The 21,066-nt window shown below is 23.9% G+C and overlaps 1 protein-coding gene across 5 annotated transcripts in view; it reads right to left on the bottom strand.

Annotated features, from left to right (window-relative positions):
• LOC117181932 (importin-11) overlaps positions 1-16,049 on the bottom strand; it is a 69,156-nt gene extending 53,107 nt beyond the window's left edge. For 2 of the 5 annotated variants that reach the window (XM_033374953.1, XM_033374957.1), the window contains exons 1-5: positions 15,743-16,049; positions 15,243-15,393; positions 10,393-10,493; positions 10,147-10,260; positions 3,867-4,273 (exon numbers count right to left, since the gene is read on the bottom strand). In XM_033374953.1, the coding sequence (XP_033230844.1) occupies positions 3,867-4,273; positions 10,147-10,260; positions 10,393-10,493; positions 15,243-15,365 (745 nt within the window). In that variant the 5' untranslated portion in view covers positions 15,366-15,393; positions 15,743-16,049. Of the gene's footprint in view, positions 1-3,866; positions 4,274-10,146; positions 10,261-10,392; positions 10,494-15,242; positions 15,416-15,742 lie in introns of all 5 variants that reach the window. The other 3 variants (XM_033374955.1, XM_033374954.1, XM_033374956.1) reach the window with 3 other exon arrangements.
• Between the last annotated feature and the right edge of the window lie 5,017 nt (positions 16,050-21,066).

The following is a 21,066-nucleotide window of genomic DNA, read 5'->3' as shown; positions in this document are numbered from 1 at the left end:
ATTAAAAATTATTAGATTTTAAAGAAGAAGATTGTTTAAACAATTGACGTTTTTCGGTTTTGTGAGCATTTTTTACCGCAAATTGAAATTTTAAAACCAAAATCAATAGACTTTAAAGGTTCATATTTTTTTTTAACAATTTTAGGTTACATTGACGTTTTACAACGCAAATTGATATTTTTAAGCCAAAATCATTATAATTTGAACAAGATTTGGAATCTCTTAACAATTTTGCATTATATTACTACTTTTCGTCGAAAATTTGTACTTTTAATTTTTTTAAATTAGATTTCAAAGAAAATCCAAATTTTTTTAACCACTTTTGGTTATGTTGGCGTTTTACACCAGAGTTCGTTGCGCCTCTAGCGAAAAAGCGTTGAAATACAAGTTTTCCAAAGGCTATTATTTCTAATTGAAAGTGTTCCAAATTGTACACTTTTAGATTCAATTTCGAAAATTGGAAAATTTTGTTAGAAAAGATTTGAAATTTTATCATTTCTAATTTAAAGCTTATAGAATTTAAAAATTTAATTTAAATATCAGAATATCGCATTTCAATGATTTAAGATAATAAGAAAATTTCAAAAATAGTACAAGCTCAAAATATCAAACAGGAAATACTTTGCAAATACAATTTTTAAAATATGATAAATTTCTAATTCAGAGTTTAAAATTGAAAAATCTTATTTTGAATTGCAGAATCTCGAATCTGAATAATTAAAGATTAAAATTTCAAAAATAGGACAAGTTAAAAACTTTAAAAATAAAATATTTTCAGATTAGAATTTTAAAAAGTCGCAAAAACTTTCTTTTGCAGATTATCCTTTAATGTTTGTTTTTTGTTTAATCCTTCTGTCTTAGAAGAAATTTCATCTTTCTTAAATAAAAACATAACTTTTCGGTTGAAAATTTAAGTCTTTTTTTTAAAGTTTGTCTTTTTGATTTAAAAATTCACCTTCTTTAGCTGAAATTACCCCTTTCTAGGATGAAAATTCAACTGTTTGGTTGAAAATTCAGCAATTTTGTTAAGTCCTAATTTTTTATTGAATATTCTACTCTTTTAATATAATACTTGGGTGTTTGAAAAAAAAACTGATATATTTTCTAGATGAAAATTTAACTATTTTTGAAAATTATTTTTGGTTTTCATTTAATTAACAATCCATATTTTTTAAGAAAAATGTAATCTTTTTGGATAAAAATGCAACTATTTGTTAGAGAATTCAACTGTTTAGTTAAAAAATCACCCTTTTTGCTTTTGGTTGAAAAGATTAAGTCTTTTTCAATTAAAAGTTTATTTATTTTTGTTAAAAAAATGTTATTTTTAATCTCGCAGTCAAATGGAGTCTTTTTTGGATAAAAACCCAACTTGTTTGTAATTAAAAATTCTTCTCCTTTAAGAGAAAATTCAGCCTTTTTTGTTGATAAAAATGCAACTATTTGGTAGAGAATTCAACAATTTTGTTAAAAAGTCATCCTTTTTGTTTAAAAATTCGTCTTTTTTTACTGAAAATTCAATTATTCTTCTTTGCTTAATACTCAAGCAAAAAAGAATAATATTTAACCAAAAAGTTAAATTTTCATTTAAAAAAAAATTAAATTTCTTCTATCACTTTGTTAAGAAATCACTTTTTGGTTAAAGATTTATATTTTAACTCTTGGGTTAAAAGTTTAATTATTTTGTTGAAAATTGATTTTCTTTAATTGAAAATTCAACTACTTCGGTCAAAAGTAAACTACATTGTTAAAAGTTTATTTTCTTGATTGAAGGCTTATGCCTGGTTAAAAATTTAACTGTTTGGTGGAAAATACATTTTTTTGTTTACAATTAATTTTTTTTAAAGAAAATGTAACTTTTCCGTTTTTTAAGATTGACATTTTTAGTTGAAAATTCACCTTGTTTGGGGAAAAATTTTTTTTTAGTTTAAAATTTCATTTTTTATGAGTAAAAATACATCAGTTTCGTGAAAAATTAATTTTTTGCTGAAGTCATATTTTGTGTTTGAAAATTCAATTTTTATAGAGAAAATTCGTATTTTGGCTTAAAGGTTGAACAATTTAGATAAACTTGTTTTCTTGAGTGAAAAATCTTTATTTGTTGAAAATTGTTTAATGGTTTTAAAATTCCTCTTTTTTTGTATAAATTTCATATTTTTTAATTGAAATATGAACTATGACACGTTTTTGTTATAAATGTATTTTTTTAGGTTGAATATTCAACTATTAGGTTAAAAACTCAATTATTTTGTTTGAAAATTCTAGTATTTTGCTACAAATCCATCTTTTATAGTAGAAAAGACATTTCAGAATGCTGGAATTTTAATATTAATGATTTGCAATGAAAAATTAGTCAAGGAAAAAGCAGAGAATTAAAAAAAAAATCTCATTTTTCCGTAAGAGGCGCTACGAGCGATGCAAACTAACTAAATCCGAATTCACGCGTCCAAGTTTTCCGGGAATGGGGTTTCCTTATACTATTTCGTGACTTTTAGTCAGAATTAAACATTTGTATTTTTTTTAAACATCAGATTTCCAAGAGTATTCATCGTTTTAAAATAATTTTAAGTTATGTTGGTACTTTACATAAAAAATGGGTATTTTTAAACAAAAATTATTAAAAATGGAATAAGAGTTAGAATATTTACACAATTTTTGTTTATATCAGTGCTTTTTGTCAGGAATTCATTTAAAAAAAATTTTATTTAAATTTGAAAAAGCATTCAAAAATAAAAATTTTAGGCTACTTTGGCGTTTTTTGAACCAAAAATCGGTATTTTTAAGCAAATCATTTTCAATTTTCCAAAGAAATGTTTTTTATTCTTCTGAAGCCTTTCGAAATTCTTAAAAAAATTCAAAATTTTTCGTTCGAAATCTGCTAAAATCTATATTTTATTTTAAATTAGGCCGAAATATCCTTAAATATAAAATATAAAAATAATTTTAAAAATAATATAACCAAAAATGAATTCAAATAAATTGAAAATTATTTTTAAATTCGAAAAAATTCCAATTATTTCAACAAATAATAGATTCAATGCTTTCACGATAATTCATTATAATAAAGACATATTTAGGTTATTTTATAAATAGAATAATTAAAATCGTAACGTTTGAAGTTCAGTTATTTTCTTTAGTTTTGAATTTTTAATTTATAATTAATGATTTGAAATGAAAGCTAGATATTTCTAAATATTAATTGTTATTTTTTTAATTTAAAAATTTCAAATGATTGTTTTAAAAATTAAATATTTTAGACTGAAATAATATTTGAAATTTAATAACAGTCTTTAATTATGAATATATTATTTAGAAGTTATTTTAAAATTGAGAATAGTTTATAAAGTTACAATCGAGCTTTTACATTTATTTAACTAATAAGACTTTCCAATTGAAACAGTTTAATTTTTGACGTTAAAATCTAAAAAATTCTAAAATTGTGAACTAATTTAAAATTGTCTTATAAAATCATTTATTATTCACTTATTAAATCTTAAAGTACAATTCAATTTTAAACATGATTAATTAATTTTTATTCACAATTGATGAACTAAAAATTTTATTATCAAAAATTTTTGATTGAAAACACTAAAAATGTAAGAGCTTAAAAATTAAAATTCTGAAATAGAAAATGTTTAAAGTAAAAGATTCTCGAATGACACATTCTAAACTGAATAATATCATAATTGAAAAAGATAAAAATTTATCTAATTATTTAAAATACGCTTGAAACCAAAGTGGCACCCAATTTTTTCTCTATAATTTTTAAAATTTCGGTCATTTCCTAATTTTCCGGTCCAGAAGCCACCTTGTTTTGAATATCCGAGGCCTGTATGTAAAAAAAGGTAAATAAAAAAATAAATACTCACTGCACTCGAGACTCGTCCTAGCTCTTTCGAAAATAACATTCAAAAAGAGCATTGCATCCGGAGACTCGGACGGTTTATGAAATCCATTAATAACTAATTTTCTCAGTATCCTTAAAAGAAGAAGAGCTTTTTCCAAAGTCTCCTGGACCTGGTGAATGTCTCCTCCATTCGTCACTAGTATGAGGAACGACTCTGTGTAGGTATTCCATAAATTGAGGATAAAAATGAACACATTAGTGGTTAATTCATGGAAAAGTTTTTTGTCTGCCGGCAATCGTTTCGAGGCCAGTGTTTTTACTACGTGATGTAAAGTTAAGAGAGCACGGTGTTGTGCCAGAGGATCCTGCCCTCTTATCACTTCCAAAATTGTTGGAACTAAGGAATTCCATTCTCGGGGACAGTCGAACCTGAGGAAATATTTTTTTTTTTTATTTGTAACAAATTCGATAAACGCAGACCTCACAGTCCCTAGGGGATAAATTCATGAGACATTAAAAAAAATGAAGTTATATTCAAAAGAACTCAAATGAATTGGGAAAAATTTTGTAATCGAAAAAATTGGAATTAATATAGAGGAATTTAAAGGAAACGAGAAGTACTGGATCAAATTCATAAAAAATCAAAGTAAATTTAAAAAGAAAATCTTATAAATTGCAAACAACTTAAAAATATGAAAAAAAAACTGATTGAATTCCGTAAGTTTGAAATGAGCCTGGAAAAATTCAAGGGAATTCAAAAGAATCTGATCTAATGCCTAAGAATTCAAGGTGAGATTAAAAGACTTTAGGACAAATTAAATAAGAACTTTGAGAAATTCAGAAATATCTATTGAATTAAGTAGAATTGAGTAAATTTAGAGGAATTCAATTAAATTGTTTCAGAAATTAAAAAGAATTCCAAAGAATTTAAAAGAATTCGGGTTGAATTCAATTGAATTCAATTCACGTTGAATTCCAAAAAATAATTTCAAATCTTTAAAACCCTACTAATTTATAACCAAAAATGAACTCAAATTGTAAATTATTTTAAAAATCGAAAAAATTCCAATGATTTCAAAAAATAATAGTTTTAATGCTTTCACGATGATTCATTATGATAATGCCATATTTCGGGTTCCAACAAATTTGAGTGGATGTAGAGGAGTTTAAAGGTAAACAAGACAAATTCATTTTAAAAATCAAGCGAATTGAAAAGAATTAAAAAATATTAAAGATTCATTGAGTAAGTTTGAAACGAGTTCAGAAAAATTCAAGGGAATTAAAAAGAATTTGATCTAATGCCTAAAAATTCTAGGTTATATTTAAAGACTTTAGGATCAATTAAATAAGAACTTTTAGAAATTTAGAAATATCGATTGAATTAAGTAGAATTGAGTAAATTTAGAGGAATTCAATTATATATTTTTTTTAATTAAAAAGAATTTCAAACAATTTAAAAGAATCCAGGTTAAATTAATAAGAATTCATGGTGAATTCCAACAAATAACTTCAAATCTTTAAAACCCTACTAATTTATAACAAAAAATGAATTCTAATAAATTGGAAATTATTTTTAAAATCGAAAAAATTCCTATGACTTAGAAAAATAATAGATTTAACGCCTTCACGATGATTCATTATGATGAAAACATATTTCGGGTTCCAACAAAAATTAAAGGAATTTAAGAGTAAATGATACAAATTCATAAAAAAAATTAAACTAACTTAAAAAAAATCAAGCGAATTGAAAACAATGTCAAAAAATTTTTAAATTCACTGAGTAAATTTGAAACAAGTTCAGAAAAATTCAAGGGAATTCAAAAGAATTTGACGAAATTCCTAAGAATTGAAGATGAACTTAAGACTTCAGAATCAATTAAATAAGAACTTTTATAAATTCAAAAATATCTAATAAATTAAGTAGAACTGAGTAAATTTAGAGAAATTTAAATGAATTACAAAAATCAAAAGAATTCCAAAGAATTGAAAAGAATTCAGGGTGAATTCCTAACATTAATTTCAAATCGTTGAAACCCTACTAATTTATAACCAAAAATGAATTCAAATAAATTGAAAATAATGCTTAAAATCGAAAAAATTCCAGTGTTTTCGACAAAATTTGAGTGAATTGAGGGGAAATGAGAATAATTCGATAAAATTCATTAAAAATTCAAGCGAAATTTAAAAATAAATTAAGCGAATTGAAAACAATTTAAAAATTTGAAAAAATTCTTAGAGTAAGTTTGAAATTAATTTAGAAAAATTAGAGCGAATTTCAAAGATCTTCATGAAATGTCCAAGAATTCAAGTGAACTGGAAAAAATTCAAGAGAATTCCAAAGAATTTAAAAGAATTCAGGGTAAATTAATAAGAATTCATGGTGAATTCCAAAAAATAATTTCAAATCTTTGAAACCCTACTAATTTATAGCCAAAAATGAACTCAACTAAATTTGAAAATATTTTTAAAATCGAAAAAATTCCAATGAATTAAAAAAATAATAGGTTTAATGCTTTCACGGTGATTCATTATAATAAAGACATATTTCGGGTTCCAAAAAAAATTGAGTGAATTTAGATGAATTTCAGGGTAAATGTGACAAATTCATTTTAAAAAATCAAGAGAATTAAAAACAATAAAAAAATATTTCAAAATTCATTGAGTAAGTTTGAAACGAGTTCAGAAAAATTCAAGGGAATTCAAAAGAATTTGATGAAATTCCTAAGAATTCAAGATGAGCTTAAAAGACTTCAGGATCAATTAAATAAGAACTTTTATAAATTCAAAAATATCTAATAAATTTAGTTGAACTAAGTAAATTTAGAGAAATTTAAATGATTTAAAAAAATCAAAAGAATTCCAAAGAATTTGAAAGAATTCAGAGTGAATTCCTATGATTAATTTTAAATCCTTGAAACCCTACTAATTTTAACCAAAAAAGAATTCATAGAAATTGAAAATAATTTTTAAAATTGAAAAAATTTCAATTATTTCAAGCAATTTTGAGTGAACTGACGGGAAATGAGAAAAATTCGATGAAATTCATAAACAATCAAGCTGACTTAAAAAAGAAATAAAGCTAATTGAAAAAAATAAAAAAATATAAAAAAGTGCATTGAGTAAGTTTGAAATGATTTTAAAAAACGCATGCGAATTTAAAAGAACTTCATGAAATGCCTAGAAATTCAAGTGAATTAAAAAAATTCAAGAGACCTCCAAAGAATGCAGGGTAAATTAATAAGAATTCATGGTGAATTAAAAAATAATAATTTCAAATCTCTTCAAATCTTTGAAATCCTACCAATTTAAAACCAAAAATGCATTCAAATAAATTGGAAGTAATTTAAAAAATCGAAAAAAAATTCTATGAATTTCTATAAAATTGGAGTCAATTTAGAACATTTTAAAGGAAATTAGAAAAATTCGTTGAAATTCATAAAAAGTCAAGCTGACTTTAAAAAGAAATCAAGCTAATTCAAAACAATTAAAAGAGATGAAAAAAGTGCATTGAGTTTGAAATGATTTTATAAAAATTAACATGAATTTAAAAGAACTTCATGAAATGCCTAAGAATTCAAGTGAATTAAAAAAATTCAAGAGAATTCCAAGGAATTAAAAAGAATTCAGGGTGAATTCCATGAAGTCATTTAAAATATCTACAAATCTTTGAAATCCTACTAATTTATAACCAAAAATGAAGCAAAATAAATTGGAAATAATGTTTAAATTCAAAAAAATTTCATTGATTTCAATCAAATTTAACTGAATTTGGAGGAATTTAAGGGAATTCAAAATAATTTTATGAAATTCCGAAGAATTCAAGGTGAGTATTTAAGACTTAAAGATGAATAAAACAAAAACTTTTTAAAGACCCATTGAATTGAATAAAATTGAGTGGATTTAGAAGAACTCGAAAGAATTCAGTATAAATTAATACAAATTTAGGGCGAATTCTACAAAAATTGGAAAAAATATTTGAAAATCTCTTCAAATCTTTGAAACCCCACTAAAAAAAGTAACTAGTAATTGAAATTCAAAAGAATTCAAATGAATTAGAAATATATATATTTTTTTTAATCTTTCAAACTTATTAAAACCGTTAAAGTCCCTTATTTTTTGTAATCTCTACAAAATGCCTTGGAATCTTTAAAAAATCTCTAAAATATTTTAACGTTTTTGAAATCCCTTCAAACTATTAAAATAAATAAACAAATTCTGGAACACTTTTAAAATTCCCCAAAAATATTTAAAATCCATTGATCATTTATTCAATAAAATTTAAAAAATTCAAGAGAATTCCAAAGAAGTTAAAACAATGCATGTTAAATTAATAAGAATTCAGGCTAAATTCCAAAAAATAATTTTAATATTTTAATTTAATATTTATTTTTTAATTTATAACGAAAAATGAATTCAAATAAATTGTAAATAATGTTAAAAATCGAAAAAATTCCACTGATTTCCATAAAAGTGGAGTGAATTTAGAAGAATTTAAGAAAAGTGAGAAAAATTCGATGAAATTCATAAAAAATCAAGCTAAATTTATAAAGCAATCAAGCGAATTAAAAATAATTCAAAAATATGAAAAAATTAATTAAGTAATTTTGAAATAAATTCAGAAAAATTAAAGAGATTCAAAAGAATTTAAAGAAATTTCTATGAATTTAAGGTGAATTTTAAAGACTTCGAGATGAATAAAACATAAACTTTTTACACATCCATTGAATTTAGTAGAATTGACTGAATTTAGAAGAATTAAGGATAAATTAATACGAATTCAGGGTGAATTCCAAATCAATTACAAAAAATATTTGAAAATCTCTTCAAATCTTAGAATACCCCACTAATTTCTAAACAAAACAGTGACTAGTGATTTTAAAACAAACCAAAAGAATTGGAAATCATTTTATAAATGTCTTTAAAAATATGAAAACCCTTGGGAATCTCTTAAATATTTGTAATCTCTTGAAAATGCCTAGGAAACTTTTAAACTGCTATAAAATATTTTTACATTTTTTAAATCCCTTTAAACTATAGAAATAAATAAACAAATTCTGGCAATATTTTCAAATGTTCCAAAAATATTTCGAATCCTTTGATCATTTTATCAACAGAATTAAAAAGAATTAAAAGAATTCTTAAGAAATGAAGATAACTGAATACAAATTTAGGGTGAATTCAAAAAAATAATTTCAAATCTCTTGAAATCTTTGAAACCCTACTAATTTATAACCAAAAATGAATTCAAATAAATTGGATTTAGAGGAATTTAAGGGAAATGAGAAAAACTCTATGAAATTCATAAAAACAAGCTGAATTTAAAAAGCAATCAAGCGAATTGAAAACAATGGTAAAAAATGAATAAATTCATTGAATAAGTTTGAAATGAGTTTAGAAAAATTAAACAGAATTTTATTAAATGCCTAAGAATTTAAGGTGAGTTTTAAAGCATTTAAAAAACAAAATCTTTTTAAAAGTCCATTGAATTGATTAGAATTAAGTAAGTTCAGAAGAATTCAAAAGAATTCCGGATAAATTAATACGAATGCAGGACAAATTCCAAATTAATTGCAAAAAATATTTGAAACCCCAATAATTTATAACGAAAAAAGTGGCTAATGATTACGAAACAAACTCAAAAAAATTGGAAAAAATTAAATTTTTTTAATTATTAAAGTCCTTAGAAATCCCTCCAAATTGTTTAGATTGTTTGAAAAGTTCTTGGAATCTTTTAGAATACTCTACATTATTTTACATTCTTTGAGATCCCTTGAAAGTTTTTTGAAATCCCATCGAATTTTGTAACGCTCTTGAAAATGTCAAGGAATTGAAAAAATTAAAAAGAATTTAAACAAAATATTCGACTGAAAATATTATTAAATGCCGTGAAATTCTTTAAATTCTGACGATATTGCCTGAAATCCTGAAAAAATCATTAAAATACTTTAAGAGCTTTAAATTCCTTTAAAATCATCGGAAATCTTTTAAAATCCTGTGGCATATTTTAAAATATCTTCAAACCTTATAAGTCCTGTGAAATCTTCAATATCTTACGAAATTAAAAAAAAGTCTTTATCCAAAAATATTTCAAACAACTAGAAAACCCTTCAAATTATTAAAATTAATCGAAAATTCATTGAATTATTTAAAGCATTACAAATTAAAATCTCTTAAAAATGCCTTAAAAGTTTTAAAAATACCCTCAAATCTTAAAAATCCGGTATGTGAGGCCTGTAAAGGTATTAGAACATTTATTTTACCGAAATTCGCAATTCGAAGGACTTTATTTTTGTTTTCCTTACCTCGCGATTTTTGCGATAAGAACGGAAATTTGGAGAGCGAGTTGATTCACAGGTTCATCAAACCTGGATATTAAACGTCCCCGGAGAAACTCCTTTTCATCGTCTGCTATTTGACTGTACAAGAAAATTAGTTATAAATAATTATGAATTTAATTAAAAAGAGAAATTAATTCCACTTTCAAATAAAGGATTTAAAACGAAAAGAATTTGTCTAAACGGAATTTGAAGAGAGAAATAAATAATTACCCTGGAGCGCCTTTTCGCCAATACCTATCGACACCATTTTTAAAATATAAAACTGCCAACCATCGGACATTAACTTGGAGGGTGTGATTTGAAAATACGTTCTGCAATAAAATAGGAATAATATATCCAGCATTCTGGGCATAATTCTACGGAAATTTGGACAGAAAAGAATTGTTCAAACGATTTTCAAAGCAGCGAGTTCGATTAAATTTCTTTGTAAACCGTACAATAACTCCCGTTTGAAAAAATATTATAGGAAATTCAGTATATAATGGATTTTCTATAATCAATTTTTTATTACAAAAAATTATGATAGGAAAATTATTAAAGAACATCAGCATAGGAATAAATAATATTTAAATATTTAAATAATTGTTGCAAAAAATAGAGCAACTGTAAATAAATTATTTAATTTGTACCATCAATAAAAAAATCTAACTATTTTCGTTGAAAATACACAAGAATTCCTCTGGTTTCGTTTGAAAAAATTAATATTTGGATAAAAACTTAATTATGTCGGTCAAACTTTAACAATTTTGTTTTTTTTTTAGTTGGAAAATCCATCTCTTTTTGTAGAAATTAAATATTTTTTGTTTAGTTAAAAATGCAACTGCTTAGCTCAAAATTATTCTGTTTCAATTGAAGACTAATCTTTTTGTTGAAAATTCACATTTTTCTGGTAGAAAATTCGAGTGTTTTGTAAAAAATTCGTATTTTGGGCTCGAAAATTCAAAAATTTTTGGTATAATTTTTTTGTTTTAATTTATCATACGATACAAAAGCCTTATCTTCAAATTTGTAGTATTTTATTGTTTTAATTTCAAATAGCTTGGCAGCTGTTTTGGGATCAGGAACACAACAATTAGGGCGTTTTTTTTTTAGAAAAAAAGTATTTATCATTTAAAAAAATACGTTTTTGTAACGTAATACCAAAAATGAAAAATTGGATTATGCGAATAACTAAATTGTTTAAACAATTTATTATTATTTTTAGACATTTTCTCTTCGAATAGAGTTAGAAAATTAGGTTTTTTTCGAAACTTGAACTTACTTTCAACTTTTAAGTTAGATTGAGGCAATAATCAATTAAATGTAACAAAAATAATTTTTTTAAATAAGGACTATTATTTATCGCAATATTCTTTTAGAATAATTAATGTTATAATTTTGAATAAGATTTAGTTAATAAATAATTCAAGTTAATAAAAATAACTGTTGAAACAGATCATTATTATTTTTAATAATATTCAAGTTAACAAAAATAAATTTTTTTAAATGTATTATACATTAATGCCAGAAAGTTACATTTTTTCTCCAATTTTAACATTTTTTTGGTTTTTTAATTTTTTTGGCTTTTTAATTATGAAAAATTAATAAATGCAGATTAAAAAAAATCATTTTTAACAATCTCTTTTTTGTGGGTATATTTTTTTTTGAAATAGAACCAGATATTTGAAATATTCTTCAAATATTCTATATCGATCATATTGAATGTAACTTTTCCTTGGTGTAATTTCTGAGAGTCTTTTTCTTTAAATCAATATTCTTAAAATATTAGCAAAAAATAGTAAAAATATCATATTCGGAACTGTAATTATCTAGCATTATTATAAAAGATAGTTATAAATATTAATTATTTGTTTAAAAGATTATGTTTTAATTGAAAAGTAGACAAAAAGTGGAAAATTTTAGGAAAAATGCAATTTTCTAGCATTATTCTAAGAGAATATTGTTATAAGTAATAAAAATGGTTTCAAACCATTATTTCTGTTAAATTTGATTAATTATTGCCTCGCTCTGAATGAAAAGTTGAAAAATTCGAAGAAACAAAGAGCGAATTTCTAATTCTATTTGAAGAGAAAATTGTTATAAACAATACTAAATTATTTAAACAATGTATTTGATAAATGTTGAACTGTAATACTGGAATTTTTCAACGAAAAAAAATTTTAAACAAGATTAATTTGCAAAGAAAAAGATTATTTTCTACCAAAAGAATCAACTTTTAACAAAATATGTGAATTTTTACCTTAATAGATGAATTTTTAAATAATAAATACGAATTACCGTCCAAATTGTTGAATTTTGACAAGAAAAGGCCAATTCTCAGCCAAAAAGGTACACTTAAGTTTTAAGTTGAAGGAATTAATTCTTAATCAAACTGATGAATTTTCAATTTAAATGATAGATCTGCAACTGAAATAGTTGAATTTTGTACTAAAAAGATGAATTATCGAACAAAAATATTAATTTTCTACACAAAAATGTGAATTTTTCACAAATTTAATACATTATCAATCAACTAATAACTAGTTTTAATTCCTAAATAAATAAAAATTATATAATTAATTATGATTTAATTTTCAGGTAATTAAATTTTTAGTCAAAAAATGAATGCCCAACCAAAAAGATGAACTTTTATCTAAAATAATCGAAAATTTCACTGGAATAATAGTAAAATTTTCAGTTTAAGAAAAACAAAAGTTTCATTCAATGAAAAAAGAACAATTATTCAACCAACCAGCTCATATTTCTACCATAGAAATGAATTTTCAAATAAAATTATTAATCTTCAACCAAAAAATTGAATTTTCAACGAAAGAGTTTAACTTCAAAACAAGCAATATTATTTCCAACCTAAAAGATGAATTTTTAAAATAAATGATAAATTTTAAACTGCCATACTGAAATTTTCAATCGAAAATATTGTTTAAACAAGAAGATTAGTTTGCAAAGAAAAAGATTATTTTATCAAAAAAATAGAATTTTGACAAAACATATACATTTTTACCGTAATAGATGAATTTTTTATTAAAAAATACAAATTTCCATCCAAATTGTTGAATTTTGAACTAGAAAAGATCAATTTACAATCAAACATGTATATTCAAATTTTAAGTTGATGTAATTAAGGTGATGAATTTTCAATTAAGATGGTGAATCTTCAACTGGAATCGTTTAATTTTCTAAAAAGATGAAATATCAACCATAAAGATAAATTTTCTACAAAAATAGGCAAATTTTTCACAAATTTCATACATTATTAATCAACTAATAACTAGTTTAATTTCTAAATTAATAAGAATTCATTAATAAATTATGATTTCATTTTCAGATAATTAAATTTTCAGTCAAAAAATGAAAGTTAAAAAAGACGAATTTTTATCTAAAATTATAGAATATTTAACTGTAATAATAGACAGATTTTCAGTTTAAAAAACAAAATAATTTTCAACGAAAAAAGACACAAATTTTTAACAAATGATTTAAATTTTCGGCAAAAAAAAATCCTTTTCATCCAAAGAAAAAACAGGTTTTTAACCAAATAGCTCATATTTCTGCCAAAGAAATGAATTTTCAAATCAAATAATTTTATTTCCAACCTAAATTTTCAACAAAAAATGTACACTTAAATCTCAAGTTGAAGGAATTAATTTTCAACCAAACTGACGAATTTTAAATTAAAATCATGAATCTTTAATTTGAATTGTTGAATTTTATACTAAAAAGATGAATTATCAACCATAAAGATTAATTTTATCCATAAATATTATTATAACTGCAATTTAAATTAGGCATTACAATTCTTTTTTAATAATAAATTATTTACAATATAAATGAACAAACATTTTACCCCTGTTCATGGTTTGCTCTCAGTAAAAATTTTCGTTTATTTTCAAATTTCATACATTATCAATCAACTAATAACTAGTTTAATATTTTAAATTAATAAAAATTTAATAATAAATTATAATTGAATTTTCAGGTAAATAAATTTTTAGTCTAAAAATGAATGTTTAACCAAAAAGACGAATTTTATCTAAAAAAAATGGAATATTTAACTGAAATAATAGTTACATTTTCAGTTTAAAAAACAAAATAATTTTCAACCAAAAAAGAATCAAATTTTCAACAAAATAGTTCAATTCTCGGGCAAAAAAATCTTTTTCATCCAAAGAAAAAACAAGTTTTCAATAAAAATAGCTCATATTTCTACCAAAGAAATGAATTTTCAATCAAATAATTTAATTTTCAACCTAAATGATTAATTTTCAACATAAATGAGAAGTATTCAACTGTAATACTGAAATTTTTAACCGAAAAGAATTTTTAAACAAGATTAATTTACAAAGAAAAAGATTATTTTCTAAAAAAAAATTATTATGAACCAAATATGTAAATTTGCAAAGTAATACATGAATTTTTAATTGAAAAATATAAATTTCCATCCAAATTGTTGATTTTGGAACAAGAAAAGGTCAATTTTCAACAAAAAATGTAGATTCAAATTTTAAGTTGAAGCAATTAAGGTGATAAATTTTCAATTCAAATGATGAATCTTCAACTGGAATAGTTGAATTTTATACTAAAAAGATGAATTATCAGCCATAAAGATTAATTTTCTACAAAAAAGGTGAACTTTTCACAAAACCCATACATTTTCAATTAACTAATAACTAATTTATTTCATAAATAAATAAAAATTCAATACTAAACTATGATTTACTTAGAACGAACTGAGATAATCTGAAAAACTGCGAGTGTAGATAAAGTATTCAACTATTTCGTCGAAAATTAATCTTGTTTATTGAAAATTCAGTATTTCTAATAGAAATCTTATAAATTAAAATTTTTGCATATCTCATTCAATATGTTATTAACATTAATTTTATTTGAAAGAATTTATTCCTCTATTTTCGTGAAAACTCATTCTTTTCCCTATATTTTGATAGAATTTTTGGTTACACGGTACTTTTGTGCCCCCCCCCCCCCCCACCGAAAGGCTGTTAAAGAATATGGTGGGGTAAAAATAACCTCAAATTGGCAAAGTATAAAATATTGTAACTTACAAATAAAGCAGTATAAAATCCTCGTTGTGTTTCCCATTCTCGTAAAGTTTGTTCGGCTGGTTTCAAAACATTTGGATCCTGACTTCCAGCCCTTTGGAGCACATCAATCACTGCAGCATCCATATTGTCCTACTAAATAAATTTGTGTTGCCTACAAATATAATGAAAAAGACCTGCAAATAACCGGAATCGAACAAAAACGAATTGAAGCAATCGCAAAACAAAAATAAAACGAATTTTACAAGCAGAAAACAACGAACAAAAACAGAAAGTTGAACTTTTCAGTGTCACATGCATACATACTTTATTTTGTATTACTGGCTTTAGAGATAAGAACCAACTGTGATTATAAATATGACAAGTTACAGCTGTGCTCCAATAATACTATTTACAGCATTACATCATTTGTCGAGAAAATCTTTCGCGAAAATTTGCGTCTTACGATTCCTAACCTCAAAATTTTCGCGAAAACTTAATAGATTAGAGGAAACGAGAATTACCTTATTCAGTATAAACTTTTGTGTTTATCCTCAGTGCACTCCATTTATTTGTTGTGTTTACGTATCGATTTTACAAATAAGAAAATGCCCTGGACTCTTTTTGTGCGTTTAACACAACGTCACTCCACCGCAGAAGTCGGCATGGTCGACATTTCCGAACTATGCGCTAGTCACTTGCGTACTATATCAAGCAGTCTTTTTTTTCTTTTCGGAGAATAATTTCCTTGACAGTTGGGTTGGGTTATAAACAATGTGATTTTTATCAGAGAGTATTATTTTTATGTCATACATGTGACATGCTCCAAAATAGTATTGACCTTATGCATATTATGACCATTATGACATTATTCTTCTCCCACTTCCTGCTTCCGGTCAAATGTCATTATTACAAACTTGTTTATCCTTGTTTATTTTGGTATAGTTTATTTTGAATAAAGTATTTAGAGACCAGACAATCGTGCGAGAGAAAGATTTTATATAATAGAATTTCGAAAATTTTAATATTTTGAGGTTATTAATTTAGAATTCCGTTCAAATTTAAAACTTTTTCAAATATCGAACGTTTTAAAATTGTGAATGTTTTTCACCCAACGTGTTTCTAAATTCAATTATTATCGAAATCAAATTCTCTTTACTTCTTTTTTTTCTACAAAATGTTTTTAGATTATAGTGCAATTACAAATTAAAAGTATTCAAAAAAATTTTAAGTTTTCAAAATCGAAATTATTGACCAATTTCATTTTTAATGTGAGGAAATTTCGAAAAAGGCCTAGGTCATAGTGTCATAACAACTTTTTTATCATTTTATAAATGTTTTTTTTAATCTTGTATAATATTGTTCAATCTTTTTGAATATTGTTCCAAAATGAATTTTTCTGAATAAATAATTGTTTTTAATATTCCCACGAATCTTAAGAAGTTTTTTGTTGTCTTCAAACCGTTAAAAAAATTCAAAAACATTATTTCGTAATTTTTGTAAATCTACATTTTGTTTTAAGTTTGTTTTTTAATTTTTCAATTTTTAAAAAGATTTTAATAATTTTAAAAGGAATCGCACCCCTCTCCCCAATTGTGAAAAAACGACTTGCGAATTCTCAATAAATGACAGATAATAGTTTGTTTTTTATTCAACGAGGGAATACTTGCTTTTTTAGTTGATCTCAAATAATAAAAAAAATGTTAATACAGGATGGTCATTGGACCAAGAAGTCAGGAAATGACAGTGAATTTATTTTATGGCTGTGAATTTGACCAATTAATGAAGAAAAATCTATCCAATCACTTGAAATATAAAAAATGTCACATCGCATGAATATTGCAATTTAAAATAATATTCTATCTTTATTTTCGAGATATTATTTCTACTTTTTTTAATGTTAAGTTTGATTGTTAAGGTTTCAAATCACGATAGCATTCAGTTAAACAATATTATTTGACGGTAATGATAATAATAATTTTTTTATTGAACTTTATTTAAAGTATTAAAAAGTACAACAATAATTAATTTTACAAGACGATTCTTAATCGATTCAAAATTGAAAGATTAACAGATTTCAACGTTAAAAATTGTAATTAAAGATGAGAAATTATTAATCAAATAATAAAAACTAAACAATTTGAAACTAAATTGTTTGAAATAAATAGTCTTCAATCGTATCAATTTTCAAAGGGCTGAATGTAAACTTGGAGCGTTATCATTTTTATTGTACTTTAAATTCTTGTTTTAATTGTAGGTGAAATTGATTGATTATGATATGTAAATAACAATTAAACATTCATGAATTCAGAAAAAATCCGAGTAAGTTGGAGAGATATCTAGACATTTTTGAAAGATTCAAAATTAATTAAAAACTTGAAATTATTTTAAATAATTTAAAACAAAATGTAGATTTTTACAGAATTCACAGAAAAAAAATTTAGATGATTTTTAAGAATTGTCAAAGGTTTCATAATAATAAAAAAATTCTTGAGATCATCTTAAAATATATTTAGACATTTTGAAAAAATTTTTAAAATAATAAAAAACCTTAAGATATTTTAAAAAAAGGAAAAAATGTAGATTTTTTAAAATCTTTAAATAATAAAATTATAAAATGTAAATTATTTCAAAACAAAGACGAGTTTTGATGCAAAAATAACAATTGAACAATTATAGATTTTTAATCACTTAAAATTAAAATGTATTAACTTCAAATTTAAAAGTTTTCCATTCCTAAAATGGTATAATTAAAATTTTTTAAATAATAGTTTTGCAGTTTGATACTGAGCGTTTGAATACAAGATTTTTGTAATCAAAATATTTTTAAATATAATTTTCAAAGGTTAAAATTCAATAGTTCCATTTTGAGTGCTTAAATTTGAAGTTTGGTGATTATTACTCAAAATGAAAGAAATTTAGCTTCAAGAATTTGAATTATTTAATTTCATTTACAGTGAAAATTCTTTGTAAACGTTGAAAAAATCGGCAAACGGCCCAAATTTTTTTTTCTGTGATTTAGAGAGGCACCTTAAAAATGTTAAAATGACAGCTGTTTTTCTAAAATTCTTAAAAGTCTAATTTCTCAAGAACCCCACTTGTTAAAATGTGTATTCCCTTTTTTTAAAGTAGCTGGTAATATTCAATAAATATCTTGAAAAGAAAAAAGTGCATTTTTAACATAATGGTTTAACTTTTAACTAAGCTGAAGTTTTAACTAAAAATATATAAATTTTGACCAAACATATGATAGTCGATTTAAACACTAAAAAATATTTTCATTTTAAATAAACAAGAGTTGAGTTCATAAAAAAAAATCATTTTCAACCAAACGGTTATATATTCAACCAAAAAAAGATATTAATTTTAAAATAAAAAGTTGCAATTTGAATTTTAAAAAAGGCTGTGTATAACCGTCCCAAAAAAAATGGGGATTTCGAAAAGGGCATATTGACTGGTCATCCCGAATATTCATGATGACTAGCCAAGCTTATTAAGAATATTGAATAGACATCTCGAATTTCGGGATGACGAGAAACTACGTCAAAAAAAGAAAAAATTTATACTAAAAGAGATTAATTTTTAAACAAAAAATACGAAATTTGAACAAAAATGTTGAATTTTTAACGAAGAAATATTTTTTCACACAAAAAAAGAACAAAATGTTAGATAAATTACAATTTGAAGGGAAAAATGATTTTTAATGTAACTAAAAAATTTCGAATAACTATTCTTTTTTCAGATTTCTTTATTTATTTGTTTTAATGTTATATAAATCTAATTTTTCTGGGCTTCTCGAGAAAATTCAAAAATATTTAGAACATTTTTCGAATATGTTGACAAAGTATCTATAAAATTTCTAAAAAAATTTTTTACTATACAGGATTTTACGAAATTTCAGGAAAAAAAAATAAGTCTGTTTAAAAGATATTTAGGACTTTTTGCCCCTTGGAAAAAAAATATTTAATAAACTTTCGCAAACTTTTCAAAGCTTAAAAATATTTTTGGTCTCTTCAAATATTCGAGACACCTAAATATCTTTTAAGCTGACTCAAATTATTTTTAGAATTGTCCTAAAACCTTCCGGATTCATTTTTGAACATTTTGGAAACATTTTAAAATACGTAAAAAAACTTCAACATTTTATTTCTCAATCTTCAAAAATCTACGAGCGTCTGGTTAAATCAACCATAAATCTGGTTAAAACCCCCTTATTATTTTATCTGCTTAGTCTAACCGCAGTAAAAATAGTAAGGACGTATTGAACCAGAATTTTGGTAGATTTAACCTTGATTTTTGAAATTAAAAAATATTTCAAAATTTCTGTACAAGTTGACCATTATATTTTATTTTTAACAATAACATATTTCAACAGGGTTAACCCTTAAAGTTCATTGTAGGTCTCGAAGACTCCAAGCTGTTTTCAAACTCTTATAAATCATACTCGGTTCGAAAAAATTGTGTATTATGTGTAGCCATCTAGCTTTAGTTGGAGACACTAACTATAAGTAAAGTCGTTTAGCATACTGCATCAAGTATCAGTCTACTAGCAGCTGCTGCTGAAATTGGAGGTAAAGAAATCGTGGGGTCTCCAACACCCAGTGTGCACTTAGTGAGCGAAAAAGTTTTTTGGAGCAAATTTTTTGTTGTTGACATTTTATTGATTTTTGTTTACTTTCTAACGTAAGTATATCGTATGAAGTGAAATCATTGATTTTTCTGGATCATTTCATACTTTTTTGCTTTGTTTGGCTTATAACTTACGGCAGCGCGTCATGCGAGAGTAGACTGTACACTATTTTAAAAGTATAGTCATAAATTTTCAGGTTAAAATAATTAAAATTGCGTGAGTTATGAATTTTAAAGTAAAAAAAGACAATTTTTTTACTTTTTTCAATAATTTTTTTAGCAAACTTAAAATAAATAAATGGCTATAAAATCAACTCTGCCTTATAAAATATACCTTAAACTATATCGGATAATTTTATTGTGATAAAATATTCAATAGGGATTAAACAATACATGATTAAATGCGCTGGGGTCTTGAATACCCACGATGCAATTTATCGTGATTTTTACTATGTATGAACTTTGAGGGTTAAGAATATATATTATGTAGTGGTTACCACGTAATAGTTTTTAAAAAGTTTTTTTTATCATTTTGAAAATGAGTGTACAAATCTGCTGCAGTTTACTTTTATGACTGCACACAGTATTTTCTAAAAACTATAAAATAGAAAAAATAAAAATCTCTACATAATTTTTATCTTTAGATGCAGATGAAAATATATTTATATCAGAATATCTTATTATTTGATTGACTTATCTTAGCCAAATATCAAATATAATTTATAAAGTATTATTATTACTATTATTGTTAGTTCGAGAGTGAACACGGCTTAAAAGCTGATAAAAATTACACTCTGTCTAGAACGATGACCCCCATTCAAATATAACAAAGCCAGTCGCTGCTTAACTTCGGTGATCGAACCAAAGTGATACAAAAAATTAATTTGGTTTTTAGTCTTCAATTTTATTATTTTGCTAATAGAAATTTACCCAACATTACCCGAGCAGTATCAAATCCCGACATATATTTTTGAAGTTGCAAAAAAATTTTAAAAACGACAAAAAATTCTCCAGATGAAAAAGATTACATTTTTATTATCTGTTATTATTTGTGAAAATGTACAACTATAAAACCAGAATATACCATTTTTAACAGTTTTATTTATTACATAATATTTTATTCACAATAAAAGATATCAACAAAAGGCCGCCCTCTTATTTTTCTTCCTTTAGCCACAAGAGTTAAAAGTAGAGAAAAGAGCATGGAAAAATTTATTTT

The sequence above is a fragment of the Belonocnema kinseyi genome, chromosome 10, assembly GCF_010883055.1.
Source record: "Belonocnema kinseyi isolate 2016_QV_RU_SX_M_011 chromosome 10, B_treatae_v1, whole genome shotgun sequence".
NCBI lineage: Eukaryota > Metazoa > Arthropoda > Insecta > Hymenoptera > Cynipidae > Belonocnema > Belonocnema kinseyi.
Note: the sequence above shows the minus strand (reverse complement) of the source record. Positions and strands in the feature narration are given on the sequence as shown.